This window comes from Phoenix dactylifera, unplaced genomic scaffold (genome assembly GCF_009389715.1).
Source record: "Phoenix dactylifera cultivar Barhee BC4 unplaced genomic scaffold, palm_55x_up_171113_PBpolish2nd_filt_p 000007F, whole genome shotgun sequence".
Taxonomy (NCBI): Eukaryota; Viridiplantae; Streptophyta; class Magnoliopsida; order Arecales; family Arecaceae; genus Phoenix; species Phoenix dactylifera.
The window spans coordinates 3,114,641-3,137,307 of NW_024067666.1; the positions used below are offsets into that span (position 1 = coordinate 3,114,641).

General features: G+C 38.8%; 2 protein-coding genes across 4 annotated transcripts; both read right to left on the bottom strand.

The window, feature by feature from the left end:
- Positions 1–779: 779 nt before the first annotated feature.
- LOC103704449 (26S proteasome non-ATPase regulatory subunit 10) lies at positions 780–5,982 on the bottom strand. Of its 2 annotated transcripts, none has more exons than XM_008787724.4 (5): positions 5,626–5,982; positions 5,355–5,487; positions 2,894–3,012; positions 2,636–2,782; positions 780–1,430 (listed from the first exon to the last, which is right to left on the bottom strand). In XM_008787724.4, exons 1-5 carry the CDS (start codon positions 5,800–5,802, stop codon positions 1,296–1,298), a joined length of 711 nt encoding a protein of 236 aa, XP_008785946.2. In that variant the 5' UTR covers positions 5,803–5,982; the 3' UTR covers positions 780–1,295. The 2 variants fall into 2 exon arrangements, with proteins under 2 accessions (XP_008785946.2, XP_008785945.2); XM_008787723.4 differs by having other exon boundaries at positions 2,894–3,018; positions 5,626–5,980.
- A 1,513-nt stretch (positions 5,983–7,495) lies between these two features.
- LOC103704450 (cyclic nucleotide-gated ion channel 2-like) lies at positions 7,496–18,975 on the bottom strand. 2 transcript variants are annotated; one of them, XM_008787725.4, is made up of 8 exons: positions 18,520–18,970; positions 17,779–18,424; positions 16,596–16,811; positions 9,475–9,803; positions 9,170–9,281; positions 8,820–9,056; positions 8,265–8,351; positions 7,496–8,160 (listed from the first exon to the last, which is right to left on the bottom strand). In XM_008787725.4, exons 1-8 carry the CDS (start codon positions 18,555–18,557, stop codon positions 7,675–7,677), a joined length of 2,151 nt encoding a protein of 716 aa, XP_008785947.2. In that variant the 5' UTR covers positions 18,558–18,970; the 3' UTR covers positions 7,496–7,674. The 2 variants fall into 2 exon arrangements, with proteins under 2 accessions (XP_008785947.2, XP_026659376.2); XM_026803575.2 differs by lacking the exon at positions 16,596–16,811 and having other exon boundaries at positions 7,675–8,160; positions 18,520–18,975.
- Between the last annotated feature and the right edge of the window lie 3,692 nt (positions 18,976–22,667).

Genomic DNA, 22,667 nt, shown 5'->3' on the forward strand with positions numbered 1-22,667 from the left:
AGTTGTATGATAAAGTGTCAAATAAGCAGTACACGCTGATGGGAGCCCCAGAGCATCTTCCAACTTCATTTAGGATGTTTGTGAACAAATACTATAAACCTCGACCGCCTGAACCGAACTGTGGCAAGGCAGGCCGATATCTGTTCCAATATGGTGCCTGTCAAAGGCTGCTTCTCAGGTGTTCTTCCAGAAGAGAACCCTGAAATTAATTGGCATCAATTGTCCAGAAAAGAGCATCATAGAAAATTCTGGAGAGAGATCACTTTCAGACGGCATCAAGATTGCTATAAGGTTAAAAAAAAAGGGTATCATGAAAATCTCGCACGATAGATGTAGTCTCCTGGTCGATCCAATGATTGACCGCATCTACTTATGCGTAAAAAATTACATATTCACTCTATTCGCTTTTTGCATTGGAGCACTTATATCATCTTACATCATTCATCCGTGGGCAGAGACAGAAAAACAAATTTGCCTTTGTTCTTTGTGATTACTCTCGAACGATCATTTGCAGCGGGCAGGCTCGATACGCTTGCCGGCATGGTTTGCCAACTGGCCTGTGTGCTGAGCTCGCAGGAGCTTTCTGTGACCAGTGCTGCAGAAATTTCCTTTTGGATGGATGGACCTGTCTGAGAAGCTGGCTGGGAATAAGCCAAGCAGTGCTTACAACCTGCCTCAAATTAGAGGTAGCTTTTAATTTTTGGTGTGGGCTAGGTGGACCTGCTAGAAGAGTATATATGACAGATATCATCAATCAAAGGTAACCTCGGACAGCATTGGGTTTCAATAAGTGGCTTCCCGGTTGTGTCGCGCGCAGGTTTACGCCAAAGTGATCTACATCTTTGGATGGAACAGCAAAAACTCAAACTGCAGCACCCCACACTGAAATTACTAACATACTAATCATGCAATTTCAATCACACGTGCAACACTAAAGATTGGGTCATGGACCTCTCCCACAAGGGTCGAGACGCTGTTATTACAACCGAATTCCCCAAAAATGATCAAGAAGTCCAAGATCAAAACATGATTCACTTAGAATGACTTCTGAGAACTGACAAATACATATTGCCCGTATTCTCCAAGCAGAATCAGTAGTTTAAACTTGAGGAAGAGCCCATAAGCTAAACTCAATTCTCCACCCATCTTAAGGGAAAATTTAGAAATGCAGGAGAAGTCGGATACAGCTGAACAGAAATTCCTCACCAGGCAAGCATTTCAGCCTTACTTTTAGGAGTCATAGTTGTTTGTGAGCATATAAGTAGTCCTTTTTGAAAGTGTCATCAATTCATAATCTAACCTTCCAGCATTGCCTTGGCTGCGTCGATCAATGTTGGTCTAAATTCAGCCGATGCTCGACCGAGCACAGTGTATCCTTCCTTGTCTTCAACATCAACATCAGCCCCATGTCTTATTAAGAGAAGAGCAACCTATCCAACCAAAAAATCAAATGACAGCAAGAGAAAGATGGAGATGAACATGATTATGGTGCTCGCTGTAACCACAAATAAGAAGTTGTGCAATGCAAAGGATTTTACAAATGTTTGGCAAGAACATGTCCTGTGCATATCCTACCACAGCTAACAAATCCAAAATCCATCTGGCCAAGAATCCAGGCTTTCTTTCCCTTTTTGTTTTTGTTTTTGAGAAAAGATCCGGGTCCTTGTTATTTCTAAGTATCGTGGTTTTAGTTTCCTTATACCAAAGTTCACCTGTCTCATGATATTTGAGCACTGTGTTCAGGAACTTGTTCAGACCCACAGAGCAAACAGGAGAAAAAACCTTTAATATATTTTAATGACCATTACCATCAGAAGAAGTTTCAAGGTGTTTACTGCAATGTTTTAAATTGTGGTGCATACTGTCGCATATGTACCTGCATATGCATATAAGGTCCCTTGACGGCACCATATTGCCCATACTCAGTACTCTATGTGGTCCTATCGCATATGGACCACACAAACAGTCCACTTAATATTGCCTGGCCACATATATGGCCTGCTTAGTATTATGGCTTCATATACGAGCTTATCTAGCATTCTGAAGTTACATATACAGCCCACTATTACGTAGGCCCATATAGTGAAGTGAGTTCAAGCTGACGATTAGGTTTGATATGGGTTTCAGGAGTGGCTGATATGGACATTAATAGTACTAAAATGTTGATTATGTTATAGTTATAGCTATTGGATATTAGTCACTCGGCAATAAAAAAACATTAATTATTGGTTGTTATTGTTATCAATATTGCTACTATCCATCCATAAAATATTATCATTATTATTATTTATATTATAATTAATATATTATATTTATTCTTAAATATTTAAAAAATAAACATATATGCAGCCACATATGCAGCCTGCAAGCTGTATATGCACAATATGGTCCCTTGACCACCCATACATCGCAGCTGTTTTTTAGGACACCAGATTACTATTAGAGTCATGCGTGATTTTTCCCTGGCTTTGATTTCAGGATATTGATATTAGCAAATCAGGAGACAACTAGGTGAATGAGGGGTCTTCAGGGGTATTTGCATAAAACTTACGATGAAAGCCATTTGCTCCAGGAAAAAGTTAAAAAAAAAAAGAAAAAGAAAACCAACACAGTGGAATGTTGTATTCTCATTTACCTGTTTGTTCTGACATATCACTACATGCATGAGAGGAGTTTGGCCTGCTTTATCAGTGGCATCGACCTCTGCTCCTTCCTCAATCAATAGCTCACATAACTCCGAGTTTCCAGTACTTGCAGCCCTATGTAGTGGGGTGCAACCAAACTGAATCAAATGCACATCAGAACTTCATTAAGGAACCATGTGCGCAACGTCTACTATAAGCTTAGCATGCAAACATGGTAACGAATTCTAATTTCTCATAAGTTTGCAGACCTTGTCTTTCTTATTTATTTTTGCACCATGGGCTATTAGAATTTCAGCTATTTTCAACCACCCCTTACTAGCAGCATAATGAAGAGCAGTGCGGCCACCATCATTAGCCAGATTGACATCAGCTCCTATTTGTACAAACTTTAAATCAGTACAAGATCCAAGTGCAAATCATGAAGTAGTAGTTTGGAGTTGTAGTGACAAAAATAGAGCAATTTTTCTAGCATATGCTAAAGATATCTGTAGAATGTAGAAAATTGACAATCAATTGAGTTGTTTGAACGTTGGCCTGATGCCTAATCATTCTCTCTATCTCAACAAAAAAAAAAAAAAACGCTTGACTGTTGGAATTAGGGCCAATGAGCTGGAAACCCAAAAGGAAATCTAAAAAATATTATAAGAATTTCAAGCTGTCATATTAACTTTAAGAGTGAAGAGAATTAAGTAAAATGAAAGGATTCATCAAATTTAACATAAAGGTTCTATGCTGATCAGGCATATGTTAATTGACATCACCAAGGTTGAAAGCAAGACTTTGAAAAATGTTGTTGCTGCTGCAAATGGAAATATAAAGATACTATCCTTGCACTAGGAGCAAACTAAAAGAACCGTGAATGATTGGGATAGTCTGTGGTGGCACACAACTCAACAGCCTTCAATTATGCTCATGCCCTTTCTCTTCTGTTGTTTTAACTCCCATTTAATATCCCTTGTAATCGTACTCTTTTAATTAAACATTACCCACCAATCAAAAGAAGCTGGAAAGGCAAATTAACTATAACTTGAGGATCAAGAAAGCTCGTGCATTTTTATCCAAGATATGTTGTACTGTACCAGACGATACCGGACATACCGTACCGTACCGATTCAGTACCGGTACCGATGGCCTACCAATTCGGTATTAGTATCAGTGGCGTACTGCATACCGTACCGTACCGACGCTCGGTACGCTAGGCGTACCACGTACCGTATCGATTCTATACTAGTGTAGCACCGGTACGGAATTCGATACCAGTACCACGAACCTTGGTTTTATCTTTTGCTTCACATAAAGTCTCTAGGATTTCAATTGACCATGGCATAAAGGGTGCAAAATGCAACCACAACCACGAAACTATTGTGATTCACCTGATCGTTCTGATCTAATTGTCAAATTAATTGAAAGAACACTTTTGGCTTGTATGACAACAAAGTAAAATAAAATATGTATAGAGAGAAATTCTTGGGGAGGAACCCTTAAAGAATACTAAGAAAAAAATATAATTACAGAGTCATCTAGAAGAGAAGCCCTTCCGAATGCTACTTATTTACAGAATAGGCATTTTAAAATGAGGTAAGATGGACAATAGGAAGGATATATAAAACATTATAGGCCTAAGTTTTAATTCGGCACGTGATCTCTAGGTGCTCAAAAAAAAAAATGTAGAAAAAACAAGAGAGTAGGAATGTAAACTTGTTGTGAATAATATTTGCTAAATTATATTGCTTTGTACTTCACATATGCGCATGCCTTATGGTATTCATGATTAATCATTTTGTAAGGTTTTCAATGTCGTCTTACACGTCATCATCAAATTTTCCACAAGCATATTAACAAAAATTCATATGGAATTCATGCATGTACTTACAACCATCAAATCTCTAAATACTAAACCATGCTCCTTCTAAACACTAAACTATCCTCCATCGAAACGAAATCAAAGCCCTTTTTAAAACTCTATTGTGATATATTCTTTAAACATCATAAAATCACACTCCATCATCATAAAATCACACTCCATCATGAGAAAAAAAGAACTAGTGGAATATCGAAGCAAATCACCTCTTTTATTTCTAACTCAATAGTTTAATATGGGTCAATTTTTGTAACATATTTTCACTTCACATACTAGTTCAAAATTCCAATGGCCTTGAATTAACCACGTGCACAAACAATAAGACCAAGAGAATATTCCTAAAGTCCACGGTTTGTTTGCGTTATGCTCTAACTCTCTAAGACCTCCCACCCAATATTCAACTTCCCACCACAATATGCTTAGCAGAATGACCAACATTCAAGTTTCACGACCATCTTTGTCACTTTTTTGAAACTTCCAAGCTAACAACCAACACCACATCACATTAACAGATGTAACCAAAGTTGCATAAAAAAGTATTTGACAGTGTAAAGCCTGAGAAAGATCACAGTAGAGGCCAAAATGCTCAAGCATCTCAACCACAAAAAAAAAAGAACAAGTCTGAAATACTTTTAGACAGACACTGAAGAATTTACGCAATATAAATAACAACACCTCAAAATTTATCACATTTTCATGGTCCTTTTACATTAGAACTCCTAGACTCTCTCTTAGGATTCTCAAGGATCTTATTTCGTCTTGCAAAAGGGAATACCATATGATGCTTCAGTGTAAAAAGAAAAAAATCAGAGCTGTTGATCAAGATGCCAAGTTATGCGCAAGCTCACCTCTATCAACCAAGATCTCGACGATTTGCACATTGCCGATGCTGGCAGCCGAGTGCAGCGGCGCCCATCCCTCTTCATCCTTGCTGTTAACTCCACTCACCGATGGATCAGCTGCCGATAGCACATTAACCACCTAATATTTTTTTCCAAAAAAAGACTAATTAAATCCTCGGTTGCCCAATAATTTGAACAAGAACTCAAACCCTAGATGCATAGATTCGACAAAGAGAGACCAAATTCGTGAAATAAAGCATCTAGTTCGAAAACTCGCCTCAGGGCGGCCAGAGGAGGCGGCGGCGTGAAGGAGGGACCGGCCGTCCTCGTTCCGCATGGATCGAGCCCGGCGGAGTACTTCCTCGGGAAGGGAGGAGAAGAGGGAGGCGTCCCCCTTCTCTGCGGCTTGGAAGAGGTCCTCTTGCTTCGGGGCATCGATCTCCATCGCCTCCATTGCCGTCGATCGGAGAAGCCTTGGTTCTAGGGTTTCGATGGCTCCAGGGCTTGGGGCCTTCTTCGCGAAAGTTCCGGAACAGAGCTCGGATCCCCTCCAGACTCCCAGTTCTTGCAATCACCGGACGGGAAATTATATCCTACACGGGGGAACAAAAACCTTATTGGGCGGGCACTAAAGAAAGAAGCAGCGAGCCGGCTTTCTCTTGGGCCATATTTTCTTTAGTATCTAGGTTAAAGAAAACAAAGCCTAAAAATTAATTTTTTTTTAATAATAAAGTCATCTTTTTTATGATTTAAATAAAAAATATGATATTCTTTTATCTCTTATTTTTAGAATATTTTTTTTTTTGTCATTACATTATATGATTAGATGATACATACCAAACAGATTAATTATCCAGCAAGTCGAATGCATACCTCTAGATAAATGAATACGCAGTTTTCAGAATATAATGTTCTACGGTAATGTACTATAACTAGCACGTAAGATTATTTTATTTGATAGCCGTACATCTTTTAATATCAGCTATTGAGCACTACACAATATTCTGCAATACAAATTGTACACTATAGAAGATCTATGCTCAGTCATACTATGTACCTTTGCCGCATGTATAGGCACCATCCTATAATTAGGGCTGGAGTCTAAATTATCGGTTTTTAGGTCAAATTATACGACATTAGAATCTAAATATAGTAAATTTATCAGGTTTAATCTAAACTTGTATGGGACCTTTATACTTTTAGAGTGTTTAAGCTAGAGGACTTACCTGTCCATAGAAAGAGATCAAAAAAATTTACTGAGGGAAGTGTGTAGCACTAACAACAAAGTTATAGCCAACACACTTAACACTATCGAGCATGGATCTACTCGCTTGCTATGGTTTATACTCGCATTCTCTATCCGGAAATCCCACAAGGAGTGTTTAATTCCTAGCACAAGCGCCAATTGGCTTCTTTTGTGAATCCAAATTCAAGTACTTGAATTTCTCGATCAGGCTAACAAGCACTTGTTGGAAAATGGAATAAAATAACATTATATTTGAGGTCATGCAGGATTTTTATTCATTAAAAAGAATTAATAAACAATATACTTATTAAATTTACAGATAAATAAAGTAATAGATAATGGAATTTAATTTAAGATATGGAGGATGGTGTCCTTGAAATAGTTCGAGCTCCTCCTGATGCACAAGATTGTTTTGCTCATCTACTCCTAAGATACAACCACAAGCATAGACTAATAAACTTAACGGGCAGCCATTAGTAAGAAAAATTGGAAGAGCAGGATCATAAAATAGAAAGAGCAGGCTTCTGCAAGGTGAGTGAGCTAAGGAATCACAACCCACCCCCCGAACCCTCTCCTTCTCTAGGTTCAAATAACAATATTTTCTTGTTTGCATTGTTTCTAGTTTGTCTTGCACAGACATTGGTCTGTCTTCTCTTTCTGCAAGCTATGCAGACATTGGTTTGTCTTCTCTTTGGCTCGGTACATGGGGTAAGTTGGGTGTCAAGTCGAGAGTTAAAAGCTCTTTTCCTTGTAAGAACTAAGATGGTGCCTTTAAACACCTTCGATGCCTTCTAACGTTTTTGCCTGACATAAAAAATCTAACAAGCCACTGTTGCTGCCATTTAATCATAGGAATGTGAAACTACTTGCTGAAGAGCAGAATTCACTTGCAAATAAAAGCTTCCCAGGGACCAATGGCACTCATTCATTGGCAAAAATAATAAAACCAATCCATTATTTTCACCTGCGAACAATTAAGCCATTGAATGCAAGGTTTTTCACTAATTGCATCTCCTTCTTTTGTACCCAGTTTAAATATAACCTTCACCATTGTAACGACTTAATGCAGCTGCTTTTCTATTATTCAAGGTGGTCATGAGGTCGAAGCGACATGAACATTGCAGCATAGAGCCGAAGGCGTCGCTCGCTGTCGCCGAGCTCTGGTGGTGGATTCACCATGCCTCCAGTCCTCGCTTTGCAGCGGCGCCAGGCTAGCTGTATGTTAACAGCTGCCCATGTCCTCCAGTTTGATGAGTAGTACCTTGCTGTTCTCTTGAGCCTCTCGTTTGCGAAGTTGTACCTGAAGTGCTCGGTGATGTATCGAAGATGGGGTGCATCTAAACCGAAGGCCTCAGTTGGCTCGACGCACTCGAAGGTGGCAGAAGAAGGTGGCAGCCGATCGACGAAAGGGCGGCGGAGGCACCATGACAGGAGCTCGTCCCCTAGGAAATTTCCAGGGCCCAGCATGCATGTGGCCACCGTGCCTTGACTCAGGTGCTGGCTACTCTTCAATTGCCCCCGGACGATAAACACCATGCAATGAACGGGATCTCCTTCTCTGATTACCTGGTGCAGAAGTAATAGCTCATAGCAACAAAAGGAGAGGGCATTGCAACAAAAGATCCTTCCATTCCACTAGATGACTGCAGTGTTTCTGTCCCTAGTCATACCTTTTCACCCTTGGAGAAAACAAGGGGTTTAACTCTATCGCATATATTGTCAAGGATAAGGTCATCCAAGTTGTGGAAGAATGGCACCTGAATGACAAAAATGAACCCAACCGAATTAGTTTCGTCTTCACATAATAAGTACTAGCTATTCTATCTGATCAAGCAATAGTCGAATGAAAAAAAAAAAAATCCTTTATCTGGAATAATAGTAGCTCTTTATCCTAATTGCATGGGCATATTAGTATGCTTCTCTAAATTTATTTGGTTGAATGCTCTTCTGTAAGTTTTTTTGTGAATGGGTTGTACTTGATGACTGATTTAGCCATGGATTTCTTTTGTCTTCTTACTTTATGACATCTGTACAGAGAATATTAGCTGTTACTTTGTTCATTTCCAGTTCGATCTTTATGGTTCTAATGAATGAACCATTGTTTGGGAAGGGAAGGAGGGTGCACAAACTTGAGTTCGAACTTGATGCCTGATGCTCTGTTTCATCAATGACACCCCTCCTGCTCTTTCTTATAGACTGACATATTGTCTCAACAATTAAACTACCTTCTTGATGAGATCAAGGCAGAGATGGCGCTTTATGTCTCGCCTTAGTCCTTCTGGGAATTCTTCAATGATGTCCATTTCATCCTCCCCTCTCATTGCAAGCCACCTCTGGCGTTCATACTGGCGGACTCTCTGTCTCAGGCGTGACGGTAGCTGCCTCCGCTTCATCCACCATTCCATGTCTCGAAACCGTAATTGCATCTTCCTCTTCCTCGCCATGACCGCATGCAAGAATACCTATCAATTACCAAGCTCAAGCTGTTAGAAACTCACAGTTCACATACTTCTGTACTTTTTTCTACCGATAATTATAGATGATTAAGGGAGAAGATGGATAAAGAAAAACATACCTGAATGTTGCCGATCAACAAAGTGAAGAGCATTAGGCCACTTAATACGATGATGATACTGAATATAACTTCTAGCCAGTGGCTTGTAGGCTCGAGATCATTGCCAAAAGTGCTGTATAAGAATACTATCATCAGTAATTTTCAATTCACAGCTGCATATACTTAATACGTTTAAATCCTCTGAAGGTATGATTGGTAATTAGCTTAGTAAAGAAAAATATATATGGTATATTGAAAGAAATTTGCAGATTTGAACCATGATAGTTTGATGCTTTAAATACTACAGCTTTTTAAGTTAGAATTACCTTAGAGTCATAAGTCCCCAGAATATAGGGTAAAGGATTTTGACAGCAAGTGAGTTGCTGGAAACAACAGGGAGAGCCCCATTGTAGATCCCAAAGCGGAATGGTCCATTGCCATTTAAACAAACTGGAATATTTTGGATTCCAATGGCTGTTGTCAAGTTACTCTTGCATGCTAATTCGTCCATGCCTAATGGCAAGGGAAGGCGGTAACAGACCTCCTTGGAACAGGCCAATGATACAAGATCACAATTGTTGTTCTTCTCGCATTGTTGTCGGAGGCACGAGGCAACACGTTGAATTGCAAGAACATACCAACACCCACCAGCTACCTGAAATAAACCAACATATAACTCCAGTGTTGTTGCATTAATACTGTTAGTATTATTTGTAGTTACTGACCAAACAAAATAAAAAGAGCTTGGGTCTTTTATATCAAAACAAAATCTTAGTAATTGGTAATCGTTCTTGAATCAAAGGGTTTATCTTTGTCTATTTTGATTTGAGTCGAATTCATAACTGTTTGAATTGTGTACTCTCCAACCAAATTCGACACTCATGCTTGACAACTTGAAGCTTACTGAATTTCTTGATAAGTTGCAGATTGTTATATGCTACGGTCTTAAATTTTGCTTTAGCAGGGATAGACATTATAACTTCGAATAATAAATTATATACTTCGCCACTTTGTAATTTCTAACTATGTCTTCTCTCCATTTGCAGGTTGAAATTGGCTGAAGCAGTGAGGTGCTCGACGCAACAAGATCATATCCAAGTTCATGAATCCTATGATTTCTCCACATGGAAATATGTAAGTTTCATGTTCATCTTTTGTGACAGAGAGAGATACTGAGCACTTGGGAATTTTACCTTATGTTCGAGTTTCTTTATTTATTTTTCTTCCTGAGATTCTACAAGTTTAAGTTGAACCCATCCATATATTTGACTGTCACTGGTGACTAACAAGTGATGTATGTTGCTAAGTAAAACAACCATTGATAGATGTGTTGGAATATTTTAAAATTCCAATTCTGCCCTTCTTTGCTTTTTGCCTTTTTGTTTAGTGTACTTCCTTTAGTCCCACATTGGAAAGAGATAAAACTTAAAAGGTCTTTATGTAGTATTCAGCCTTTCTAACTTGGTGAAGCAAAGAAAGAAAGTAGCCCACGCGCGCATGAGCCCAATGGAGGTCCAAGCCAAAATTGGCAAATCCGATCCGGGCGCGTTGCGATTATCACGCGCAGGGGGGACCCCCCCCCCCCCCGGGTGTGGGCTTGAGCCAGGTTTCTTTTTGCCATAAATACGCCTCTTCATTTCTTTTTAAACCCTATCAGATCCGATAGAGTTATCTAATCCAACCTATCCTCTCTCTGTTTCCGAAAGCCTCTCTGTTTCTTGTTCCCGAGAAGAGTCTCCCTGTTTTCTTCTCTGTTGTCATTCCAAGAGCGCGGTTCTGGGCTGTTCGACCGTCACTTCATCTGCGAGTGTACGCTTGGAGTGATCCAGTTGTTGTATCCTGGAGGATAGGCCGCCATTACCTGCTACACCGAGATTCAATCTCCGAGGGGCGCGATCTATTCTTAAGGACAGTGAAATCACGCCTCAACTGATAAGTTCTTCCTTCTTTCATCTATTATTTTTCTTACAATCTTAAGAATAGTTCGGCATGGATTCTGCTATGATTACTGCTAGATCAATTCCTGATACTTCTAAAATTGAGAGTTTCAATGGTATGTATTTTAAGAGATGGCAAGAACGTGTTTATTCTGCATTGGATATGCTTAATTTTGCTCAGTATTTAAATCAGTCAAAACCGATAGAAGGGTCTGAAGATTTTGACACTAAATTCAAAGAGTGGGAACATGGAAATAAAATCTGTAGACACACAATTCTGAGTACACTGTCCAATGAACTTTTTGATGTCTACTGTTCATACAAAGAAGCTGCAGAAATTTGGGAAAATCTGAATAAAAAATATGTGTTAGAAGATGCTGGAGTACAGAAATATGCTATAGGAAGTTTTCTGCACTTTCAAATGTCCGAGGATAGGGATGTGTCATCCCAAATACATGATTTTCATAGATTAGTCACTGATCTTAAAAATGAAGATATAATGCTTCAAGAAGTTTTCCTAGCCGGCTGTTTAATTGAAAAATTACCTGAGTCTTGGAAACATTATAAAAATAGCATGAAGCACAAAAGGAAACATATGAGTCTTGAAGATGTTATTGTTCATATTAGAATAGAAGAACAAAATCGAGTCAGAGACCGAGAACAATTGGCCAAGGAAATGACTACAAAAGCCAATGTTATAGTCAGCAAACCAGGTGGATCTCGTTCAAAGTCCAAGAAGCCTTATCTCAAAAATGATAAGAAACCTAAGTTCCAAGGTCCAGGTTTTAAAAGAAAAGGAACTTGTTTTGTTTGTGGAAAACCTGGACATTATGCTAATCAATGCAGGTTTAGAAAAAGGAATGATATATCTGCTAAACCAAATGCTAACTTGGTGGAGACAGATATTATTGCAGCAGTTGTGTTTGAAACCAACATGGTTATGGGAGCAAAGGACTGGGTGGTAGACTCTGGGGCTACCAGACATATTTGTGGAAATAGAAGTGCGTTTACTTCCTACACTCCATTGAATGAAGGCGAGGAACAAGTGTTCATGGGTGATTCGAGACCCTCGCCAGTGGTTGGCAAAGGAAAAGTACTCCTCAAGCTAACATCAGGAAAAGTCCTTTCCCTGAATGATGTGCTGCATGTTCCTAATATCCGTTGGAACTTAGTATCTGTTTCTTTATTAGGAAAGGCTGGAGTTAAAGTGTATTTTGAGTCTGATAAAATTGTAATGACTAAGAACAATGTTTTCATTGGGAAGGGTTATTGTAACCAGGGTTTATTTGTCTTGAATGTAACCGAAACTATGAATGAAAATGCATCATCTTTTGCTTATTTGATTGATTCTGTTGATGTATGGCATGGTAGATTAGGACATGTTAATTTTTCTTATATCAAGAAAATGAAAGACCTAGGCTTGTTAAATAATATTACCTTTGGAAATGTGAATGATAAATGTGAAGTATGTGTAGAATCTAAATCTACTAAAAAGAGTCATAAGTCAATAGAAAGAGAAACTGAATTACTTGGATTAATACATTCTGATTTAGGAGATTTGAAAAACACTCCAACTAGAGGAGGAAAAAGATTTTACATAACTTTTATTGATGATTATTCTAGATACACTAAGGTATATCTACTTAGGACTAAAGATGAAACTTTTGAAAAATTTCAGCAATATGTTACTGAAGTAGAAAATAAATTTAATAAGAAAATTAAAAGAATAAGGACTGATAGAGGAGGAGAATATGAGTATAATCTCTTCAATAAATTTTGTGAAGATAAAGGTATAATCCATGAGATTACCCCACCATATTCTTCTGAATCTAATGGAGTTGCTGAACGTAAAAATAGAACTCTAAAAGAAATGATGAATGCTATGTTAATAAGCTCAGGAGTACCTCTTTATTTGTGGGGGGAAGCTATTCTTTCTGCTTGTCACATTCAAAATAGAATACCTTATAAAAAATCTGGTAAGACACCCTATGAGTTTTGGGAAGGTCATGTACCTAACCTTACATATCTTAAAGTGTGGGGGTGTTTGGCCAAAGTTTTATTACCTGAACCAAAGAAAAGAAAGTTGGGACCTAAAACCTTTGATTGCTTATTTATTGGTTATGCATTAAATAGTGCTGCTTATAGATTCTTGGTATTAAAATGTGAATCTAATATTATGGAACCCAACACTATAGTAGAATCTAAAAATGCTGATTTCTTTGAACATATCTTTCCTATGAAACTAGGTAAAGAAAAAATTGACTCTCAGTCTCATAATAAACAAGAAAAGGAGGCACATGAAAATTATGAAATTGATTTAAGAAGAAGTAAAAGAACTAGAAAAGAGAAAAATTTTGAAAATGATTTTTACACCTTTCTTGTTGATAATGAACCTCAAACTTATAAAGAAGCAATAACTTCAGCTGATGCACCTTTTTGGAAGGAGGCTATTAATAATGAAATAGAGTCTATTATGTCTAATCATACATGGACCTTAGTTGATTTGCCTCCAGGTGCTAAATCAATTGGCTGTAAGTGGATTTTTAAAAGAAAGTTAAAACCAGATAATTCAATTGATAAGTTTAAAGCAAGATTAGTAGCAAAAGGATACTCACAAAGAAAAGATATTGATTATTTTGACACCTTTGCACCAGTTTCTAGAATTTCATCTATTAGAGTACTCATTGCATTAGCATCCATTCATAATTTAGTAATTCACCAAATGGATGTAAAAACTGCATTCTTGAATGGAGAATTAGATGAAGAAATTTACATGGAACAACCTGAAGGTTGTGTTGTTCCTGGTAATGAGCACAAAGTTTGTAAATTAGTAAAATCCTTATATGGATTAAAACAAGCACCTAAACAATGGCATGAAAAATTTGATAAAGTATTGGTATCTAATGGCTTTCTAATTAATGAGGCTGATAAGTGTGTTTATAGTAAGGTTGTTAATAATGTTGTTGTGATCATATGTTTGTATGTTGATGATATGCTTATAATGGGAACTGATTTGAATATAGTTATAGATACTAAGAAATTTTTAGCTTCAAATTTTGATATGAAAGATATGGGTGAAGCTGATGTAATTCTTGGGATTAAAATAACAAGAAGTTCTAATGGACTTATGCTATCACAAGAACACTATATTGAGAAAATTTTAAGAAAATTTGAGCATTATGATAGTAAACCCGTATCTACTCCATATGATGCTAGTATACATTTAAGGAAAAATAAAGATAATGGTATTTTACAAATAGAATATGCTCGCATCATTGGTAGTTTAATGTTTTTAGTTAACTGCACTCGTCCTGATATTGCTTATGCAGTAGGAAGATTAAGTAGGTATACTCATAATCCTAGTAAGGACCATTGGAGTGCTGTTCATAGAGTACTAAGGTACTTGAAAGGAACCATTAATTATGGTTTGTTATATCGTGGATTTCCAGCTGTACTAGAAGGGTATAGTGATGCAAATTGGATCTCTGATTCAGATGAGATAAAATCCACGAGTGGATATATCTTTACTCTTGGTGGGGGTGCAGTATCTTGGAAATCATCCAAGCAAACATGCATCGCTCGGTCTACAATGGAGTCCGAGTTTATTGCCTTAGAAAAGGCAGGTTCTGAAGCTGAATGGCTTAGAAATCTTGTGGGAGATATTCCATTATGGAATAAACCAACACCTTCTGTGTCTATTCTTTGTGATAACCAAGCTGCTATATATCGAGCTAAGAATAAAGTTTATAATGGGAAGAATAGACACATAAGGTTGAGACATAATATTGTAAGGCAGCTGCTTGATGATGGGATTATATCTCTTGAGTTTGTAAAGTCAGAGTTGAATTTGGCCGATCCTTTGACAAAACCACTAGGTAGAAAACTAGTGAGTGAAACATCGAGGGGGATGGGACTAATGCCTATATCAAAGTCAATAACGACAGAAACCCAACATGTGTGATTGGAGATCCCATGAAGCATGTTCATATGGGTAATAACAAGTCGCTAGTTGACTGTGAGTACACTATCATATTTAATTTTGAAAATCCATCCCTATGGTGTAGATAGTGCAAACTGCAGTAGATAAGGATGAGGTAAAGCTCTTAATGGATACCATAGTCCTTTAGGATGGTGTGTCTACCTGCAGTACACACTTGATGGATCCACCTATATGGGTGTGGGAGTGGGGCCGCTTCCTATGAGAATTAGGCAGTTCTCTAAAGCACTCATGAATATCCAGGTAAGGTGCATGGCCTATTTGCACCAACCCGTTTAAAACAAGCCCAGAACTTTAGAGGTCAATGTGGTCTATGGGTCACTGATTTACATGAAGGACTTTTGGTTCATAGAAATTTTTATTTCACCAAAGTTCTGTAAGTCATACTTACTAGTCCTAAAACATGGTTCATAGTCTCAAAGACACCATTTTTGATGCATTAAACTCTCGCGCTCGTTAACTTATTATTGAATTTTAAAATATGTGGGGGATTGTTGGAATATTTTAAAATTCCAATTCTGCCCTTCTTTGCTTTTTGCCTTTTTGTTTAGTGTACTTCCTTTAGTCCCACATTGGAAAGAGATAAAACTTAAAAGGTCTTTATGTAGTATTCAGCCTTTCTAACTTGGTGAAGCAAAGAAAGAAAGTAGCCCACGCGCGCATGAGCCCAATGGAGGTCCAAGCCAAAATTGGCAAATCCGATCCGGAAACGTTTAACCGGGCGCGTTGCGATTATCACGCGGGGGGGGGGGGGGTCTCCCTGTTTTCTTCTCTGTTGTCATTCCAAGAGCGCGGTTCTGGGCTGTTCGACCGTCACTTCATCTGCGAGTGTACGCTTGGAGTGATCCAGTTGTTGTATCCTGGAGGATAGGCCGCCATTACCTGCTACACCGAGATTCAATCTCCGAGGGGCGCGATCTATTCTTAAGGACAGTGAAATCACGCCTCAACTGATAAGTTCTTCCTTCTTTCATCTATTATTTTTCTTACAAGATGTTGGGTTTAGCAAAGACATTTTATAATCTCAATAACTGACAAATTGATACTTGAGGCTAAGTCCATTGTTTGGTCGGAGCACAATGCCAATTAAATACAAAATTTTTTTTCTATAGGGTGACTTTAAGATGCAATATTATTTTAAATAACTATTCTGGTTATCTTGGAAGTGGACTATAGTTATATTTGCATAGTTGTACCATATTCTTTCCCTGATGGTAAGCTTAAGTTACAGCAATTTTTCTTTCCAGGTGAAAATAAGTTCAAATTAGGTAGCTTGCATGACTCGGTTCAAGTCTCTGTTTACAATTTCCATTTTGTTTTCGTATTTCCTATATCGATCCTTGCCTTCTTCCCTCTTGTTTATGTTATTACAAGTCTAGGTGAATTTCTATGGGAGCTCTATCATTTCAGGAACTTAAACTACACAGCAACTTGCTACTGCAGTAAGATTAACTAATCAGTACAGCAATCTATTAATGTATAAGAGTTTAGATTAGGATGAAGTGCTACTTACATGAGAGGCAATAAAGTAAGCTATTAGGTTGAGGCAAAAGCCCCACCAAATTGTTCCAAAAATGTAGCCAGTAACTTTCTGCATCCTTCTCATCACACAGATGCTGTGATATACCTTGGGGAGGAATTGGAACAAGAAGATCAACAGAAGTATAGTCATAATGAGCTTAATCTGTTCTTCTCTTATCAATTTTGGTATAACCAGCCAAAAGACAGCCTGCATAGGTTCAGAATGTAAGGAAGAGTAAGTATAAACAACATTCAAAGTTCATCAAATAAACCAGACACACCTAAGTTAGGTTTGGTCTAATTTAGGTTCATAGCTTGGTCCCATTGGTCTCAGCCTATTCACCTATCTACCACACACCCTTGTCCTCATATAAATGAATGCAATCAGTTCATGTCAGTGCATTAGTCCCCATGAGATAGATGCTATAAATTAAATCTCTACCAAAAGATTGAGCAACGAGTACTCCACAAAAAGAAGAAACTTCTTGACAAGTCTTGGTTGCATCATGGCGTCTAATTTTCCATTGCCTGGTCTGCTAAACCTCAACGCAGATACGCGCCAGCCATCCTGACTGCAACAAGAAATCTTACGCTAAGATCTGTTCATTATTTTATTAATCCACTGCATCATCTACTATTTTAGCTCTCTATCTAGTACGTCAGTTTTTCGGTACATTTGTAATTCAGTTTCCAAATTCAAATTGACACATATAGAACCATCTTGAATTTGAAAGGATGTTAGAATAATTTTAGAGATCCTATAAAAAGCTGTATCACTCATAATATTTTTTTTATTAGCATAATTCTGTGCCAACTTATATTAGTTTTCTTTATTAGCATAATATCGTTAGTTTAGTGGATTACGTGACAACCTGTATCGCCTATATTATTTTTTATATATGAAATCTGTACGGGAATATATATAACCTTTAAAATATACTGAATATGGCAGAAGTAATGGAGAAATAAAATCATTTTTCTCTCTCCTTTTCTTTTGTTTTTCTCTTCTTCTCTAAATATTTCAACAATTTCTTTAATTGACGAAGCGCTTTCATATTTTGAATCCTAACCGAAGTAATGCGTGATTAAGACTGTATCATCTCAAGAAAAAGGCAACACTAATCTAAATATCGCTAGCTGAATAAAGCTAATTAACTGGTCCTAATTATAATTACCTGGGGCACCGGGAGGATGACGAAGATGTCGAACCAGAAGCCTTTGAGGGAGCGCAGGTAGCGGGCGGCGATGGTCCGGGCGTCCCACACCAGCTTGCCGCAACCCACCACCAGCGACTCCCTCGACACGTACGCCACCCGGAGCTGCAGCCACACGTGCATCACGTGCACCGCGTCGGCGCACGTGCGCAGCACCGTCACCACCGCCGCCAGCCCGCCGTCCATGTACAGGCACGGCGCGCCGCCCCGCCCGATCGACAGCGCATAGAAGAACAGGGGGTCCACCGCCAGCGCCGCCGCCCGGGCCAGCAGTATCGCCCGGTTCCACCGCCGGACTTGCTTGCTCCTCGGATCGAGAACCGAGCCGAAGATCCAGGAATTCGGCCGGCGTTGGAGGCCCGCGGGGCGGGGGGCGGGCTGGCTCCGGATCGGGATCAGCGAGGAGCCGGCGCTGGCCTCCCACTCGGGCGTGTGGGCGCGGTCGCAGCTGGTCGAGTGGAACGCCGGCACGCCCGGCTGGGTGCATGCGTAGCACTCCACCGCCGCAGGCGGTATCGGGTTGCCGCCGCCGCCACTTTCCTCGCTGCTGTCCGTGTCATCATCGTCGTCCGACCGGATCTTTCGATGCCGGAACGCTCCCACCCACCTGAGAGATGATTTCAGCTCGACAACACGAAAGCAGCAGTAGTGATAGTAGTAGAACCAGATGCAAAAGCTGGGGGATTGGTGCCTTTGACATACCTTGAGAGGAAAGAGTGGAATTCAGAGAACAAAGACATCTTCTTCCATTAATGATGGGAACCATGAGAGTGGGTTTATAGAGTGTGGTTATGTTTTCCTCTCCCTTCCTTCTCTCCCTCCTTCATTACGAGTTCGTGCGTGAATTTTGGGGAGAATAGAAGGTGGTCAGAAGTACAAGATGGATGCGATAAGAGAGAGTAGAGAGGAAGTGGTGGGTAGAAGGATGCGGTCATGTAGGTGGGGACGGCGTCCGGCGCGTGTCGTGCGACGGGAGGAGGCCGGGGATGGGGTACGGAAAGGTGGGGTCCGCCGTCGAGCACTTGGTTGGCGGTTTTGCCACGCGGGGAAGCCCGAGGAGAGAGGGTGACTTGTGGGACACCGACGACGTGCTGCCTACCGTCCGGCGCCGGATGAGGCGGAAAAACTCGAGTTTGGAGCTGCTCAAGAGATTTCATGACATTGTGTTCGATAAATAATGATGAATGGCGTGCTATAACTTGCTTCGTTTTGGATCTTCTCCCATGCATGATTGAATCAGACGTATAGCCCTGATTCACTTCAGCCATGGGCCTCTGTGTAATTGAGCAGGGTTGTCAATTAGTCCTAGTCTATTAGGCATTAATTAACATGGATGATCCATGACTGAGGACAGGATCTCCTATGAATGATAATTAGTTTTCATGTAGATGAGAATTGTGGTATGAATATGATTATTTCCAACCCTGAACATCTCTCCAACATGTGCATCTCATGTACATGGTTCTTGGCATGGTTATCTAATTGTTCCAAAATGTTATGGACTTATGGTCTAGCTCAAGTATATTCATTGTAATGTCTTCATAAAAGAATGTGCTGATCATACTCTGAAAATGCTACCTAGCTTCATCTTTTGTTCCATGGTTGGTCATTTGTTAGGGATCGTCGTCCCTCGAGACCAATCTTCGTTGGATCAGTGAAAATCAGGATATTTGGTCGCTGAAAGCATGACTACTTATGATTCTTCTTTCTACTTATGTGCTACTTGTTTTAGTTCTTATGGAATTGTATACTAGGACTGATATTTTATTTGAGTCGCAAGATGAATTTTCATCTGTTTTTTAACCTTAGAAATATTGTTTCCCATCTTTAATTTTCGTCTTTGGTAAAGGATAGAGCATACAAAGAATTTGGGTATAACTATTGTTGTGTCAAAAAAGATGCAGTTTTGTAATTACTCTATTAGAATAAAGATGAGCAAGTTTAGTATCCTAATGCAACTCAAATGGGTACAAACTCAAAAGGTTGGTTTTCACTATGCTCACTTTTTCCTTGTCTTTGTTTCATAGATGTGATCTGTGTAGTTATGTAGGAATACAGGTATAGTAAATAGTGATAAAGTTTTGGGTTTCATTTTTATTGTAGTATAATAGATTCTGCCTAGAACTTATTAGTGCATTTGAAATGTGTGCTCATGTTAGAATGCAGGAACAGTAATACAGTTGTGGGTTTTATTGTTTCTCACATAACAGGCTCTAGAACTTATTATTGGATGTCAACAAATTAAAAACAAATCAAAAGAAAAATGGAAATGGCATTAAAAAATTCTTTTTTCTGTTCATGGATAATGCTTGGAATCAAATATAAATGGGATAACTTGTTTGTGTCTCTTCTGGAAGAAAGCTTTTACATATTATATTGGTTGGCTTCTGAACCTGCTTCACTATTTCTGCAAGCCAATTGTTTGTCCTCATTATATTAAAAAAAAAGAGAGGGTGGCAAATTTGGATCCCACATCCTGATTTGGCTTGACTTGGATGACTCAAGCATTGAATTGTCCAGCTTGCATTACATGCTCTTACTGTTGATACTTCAAATTGATGAAATTAGGCATATTGATTATGTTGATTACGTTCATTAGAGAAAATCATAGGAACCTAGAAACAATACTTGTGTAAGGTGAGTTGCTGCTCTCATCTCCATATCTCGGCGCACCGGTATCATGCAATATGTGAATTCTCTCAGATTGGCCCTTTGCAAGCGTGCTACTGGCTCGATGGACAAACTCAAGGAACTGCTTTGCCTCCTTTGCTTCAATGGAATGCTTGATTGCTTGCCGGGAATGACTGACCAAAGAAAAGGAACTGGCAAACATTTGCACATAATGGTTATCAAAGAAGAAAGGAATTGGACATGGCAAAAGGAATTAGTCGATTTGTGATTTAACAGAATCCAGCCCTTCATTTCAATTTCTTCCTCAACTGGCAAGGAACTTTAAGGTTGCAAACATCCTAACCATGCTTCTCTTGTGTCAGTAGTTGAACATAAAAAATAAAGCAGAGATAGAACTATTCTTTTTCTTTTTATTGATGAAAAGGGAGGGAAAAGTTCACTGAATTTATTGAGATAATGAGAAGGGTACAAGAAAAGTAAAAGGACCAAGCCCAATTTAAACCAAGTTCGGACTAGATATTCCTTTAGTTGATTATTCTCTTGATTCATTTGAGCAACAACATCATTCTTGAATTTCTCTCTCTCTCAAAAAAAAAAAAACATTATTCTTGAAGATTAAGATGGTTTAGAAAGGTTGGTTTTGTAAAATTCAGTCAAAAGAGCTACTTCGATCCATATTACGTCATGCCATGCATCTTCAAGATTAGAATTCAGTTAGGTTATTATCTTGAGGAACTCCCAAAAAAATTATCTTTCCGATATCCAAATTGTTCTCTTCTTCCTTTTCCACTGCTGCTAGTATTTTGTCTTGCCAACCAAGTGAGCCATAGGTCCAAATCAAGAGATAATAATGGCATGAGGCGTTCACTCTTTTCTTCTCTCTGTGCAAGTTGCATTTGGCAACTAATGCAATCATTCAAGGGTTGCTTTCTTTAGTCTGGAAGGGAGAATGGCACTTGTCACTGGTGTGCAGAAGTCTTGCAATTTCCATCCACTTATTGTTGATACACATAATGACAAGGTGTCGTCTCTGATCCATATGATCCATCTGACTACATCTGCAGCTTTTGCCTTCCACACATATATATAATTTATTTGCACCTTAAACAAAATGTTTCCTTAATTTGGATGGTGTTGATCTTATGTCTGCCATCCTAAGGCCAAAGTAGGAGCTAATGCCATGTTTCATACAAATAATATGGCCAAGTGAGTCCCTTTCAAACAGATGGGCAGGTAATATCAACCATCAATGGAGAAGTTATGAGCATCATGTTGTAATTTATGATTGAAACAGTGTTCAGATGCTATTTTTCAAATGCTTGAATTGGGTTACTCAAAAAAACAAATATCATGATTTTGTTTTCTTTATCAATGCAGCATATATTATGGAGAAAATCTTTTAATTGCTTCTTAAACTATGTAGATAATACATAAAAATGCAAGCAGAACTCTAAGTTGTTATTTGGGAGGTCATCTGCTCCCCCTTTTTTTGTCAGATAAAATCATAAGAGAGAAAAGGTAAATCCAATGATCAGGAAATATGTCGATGGATAAAATTTCTACTATATAGCTTAATCAGTTAACATTGTGTCTGTATAGCTATCATGCCAAACCAACCAAGTTTGTTTGAAATCATCCTACGAAACCTGGCACAAACCATGGCTCTTTTACAACTGCAAAAGACTGCAACTTCAGGCTGAAGTTTCTCATGAAATGAGGCTTTTATCAATTCAAAGTCCCAAGGAGGAGTTGAATGGTGGGCAGATCCCTTGGTGTGTGTCAGCGTAAGATCCATAGAGATTAAGACAGACAAGACCTCTTTCATAGCTTTTTAACGCTGTATCGATATGGAATAGATTCAGAAGCTGCAAATTGTTCTTGACATCGACCATCCACTGATCTAAATGTGAGCAAAGTGGCATGATTCCTGTTATCAAAGGACAGTCCAGGTGTATTTCCTCCCATTCTTCACTACCTGGTGCCCTTCGCCTGAATTACCATCCTCTCCTATCCCCTCAAATGTTCCTATAGATCATGGTTTCATGCTGATGCTGTCCGCTCATTTCAACCACTACAACCAGAACTCCTCGAGTACTGAATTTTTGTTTGTTTTTAGAGCTTTTGGTTATTACTGCTTATTTCGAAGCTGAACATCTGAAAGATCCTGAACTGAATGCCCTTTACTTGAACCGGATATCATGGCATTCCTACTATTATTT

What these genes read in the sequence shown, in the direction of transcription:
- LOC103704449 (XM_008787723.4), bottom strand. Translation starts at nt 5,802, where the DNA reads ATGGAGGCGATGGAGATCGATGCCCCGAAGCAAGAGGACCTCTTCCAA. An exon ending in CCTCCTCTGGCCGCCCTGAG is followed by an intron (nt 5,488 to 5,625) that starts GCGAGTTTTCGA and finishes AAAAAATATTAG; the next exon opens with GTGGTTAATGTGCTATCGGC. An exon ending in AAATAAATAAGAAAGACAAG is followed by an intron (nt 2,783 to 2,893) that starts GTCTGCAAACTT and finishes CATTTGATTCAG; the next exon opens with TTTGGTTGCACCCCACTACA.
- LOC103704450 (XM_008787725.4), bottom strand. Translation starts at nt 18,557, where the DNA reads ATGTCTTTGTTCTCTGAATTCCACTCTTTCCTCTCAAG. An exon ending in TGTTGATCGGCAACATTCAG is followed by an intron (nt 9,057 to 9,169) that starts GTATGTTTTTCT and finishes GGTAATTGATAG; the next exon opens with GTATTCTTGCATGCGGTCAT. An exon ending in GCCTTGATCTCATCAAGAAG is followed by an intron (nt 8,352 to 8,819) that starts GTAGTTTAATTG and finishes TTTGTCATTCAG; the next exon opens with GTGCCATTCTTCCACAACTT.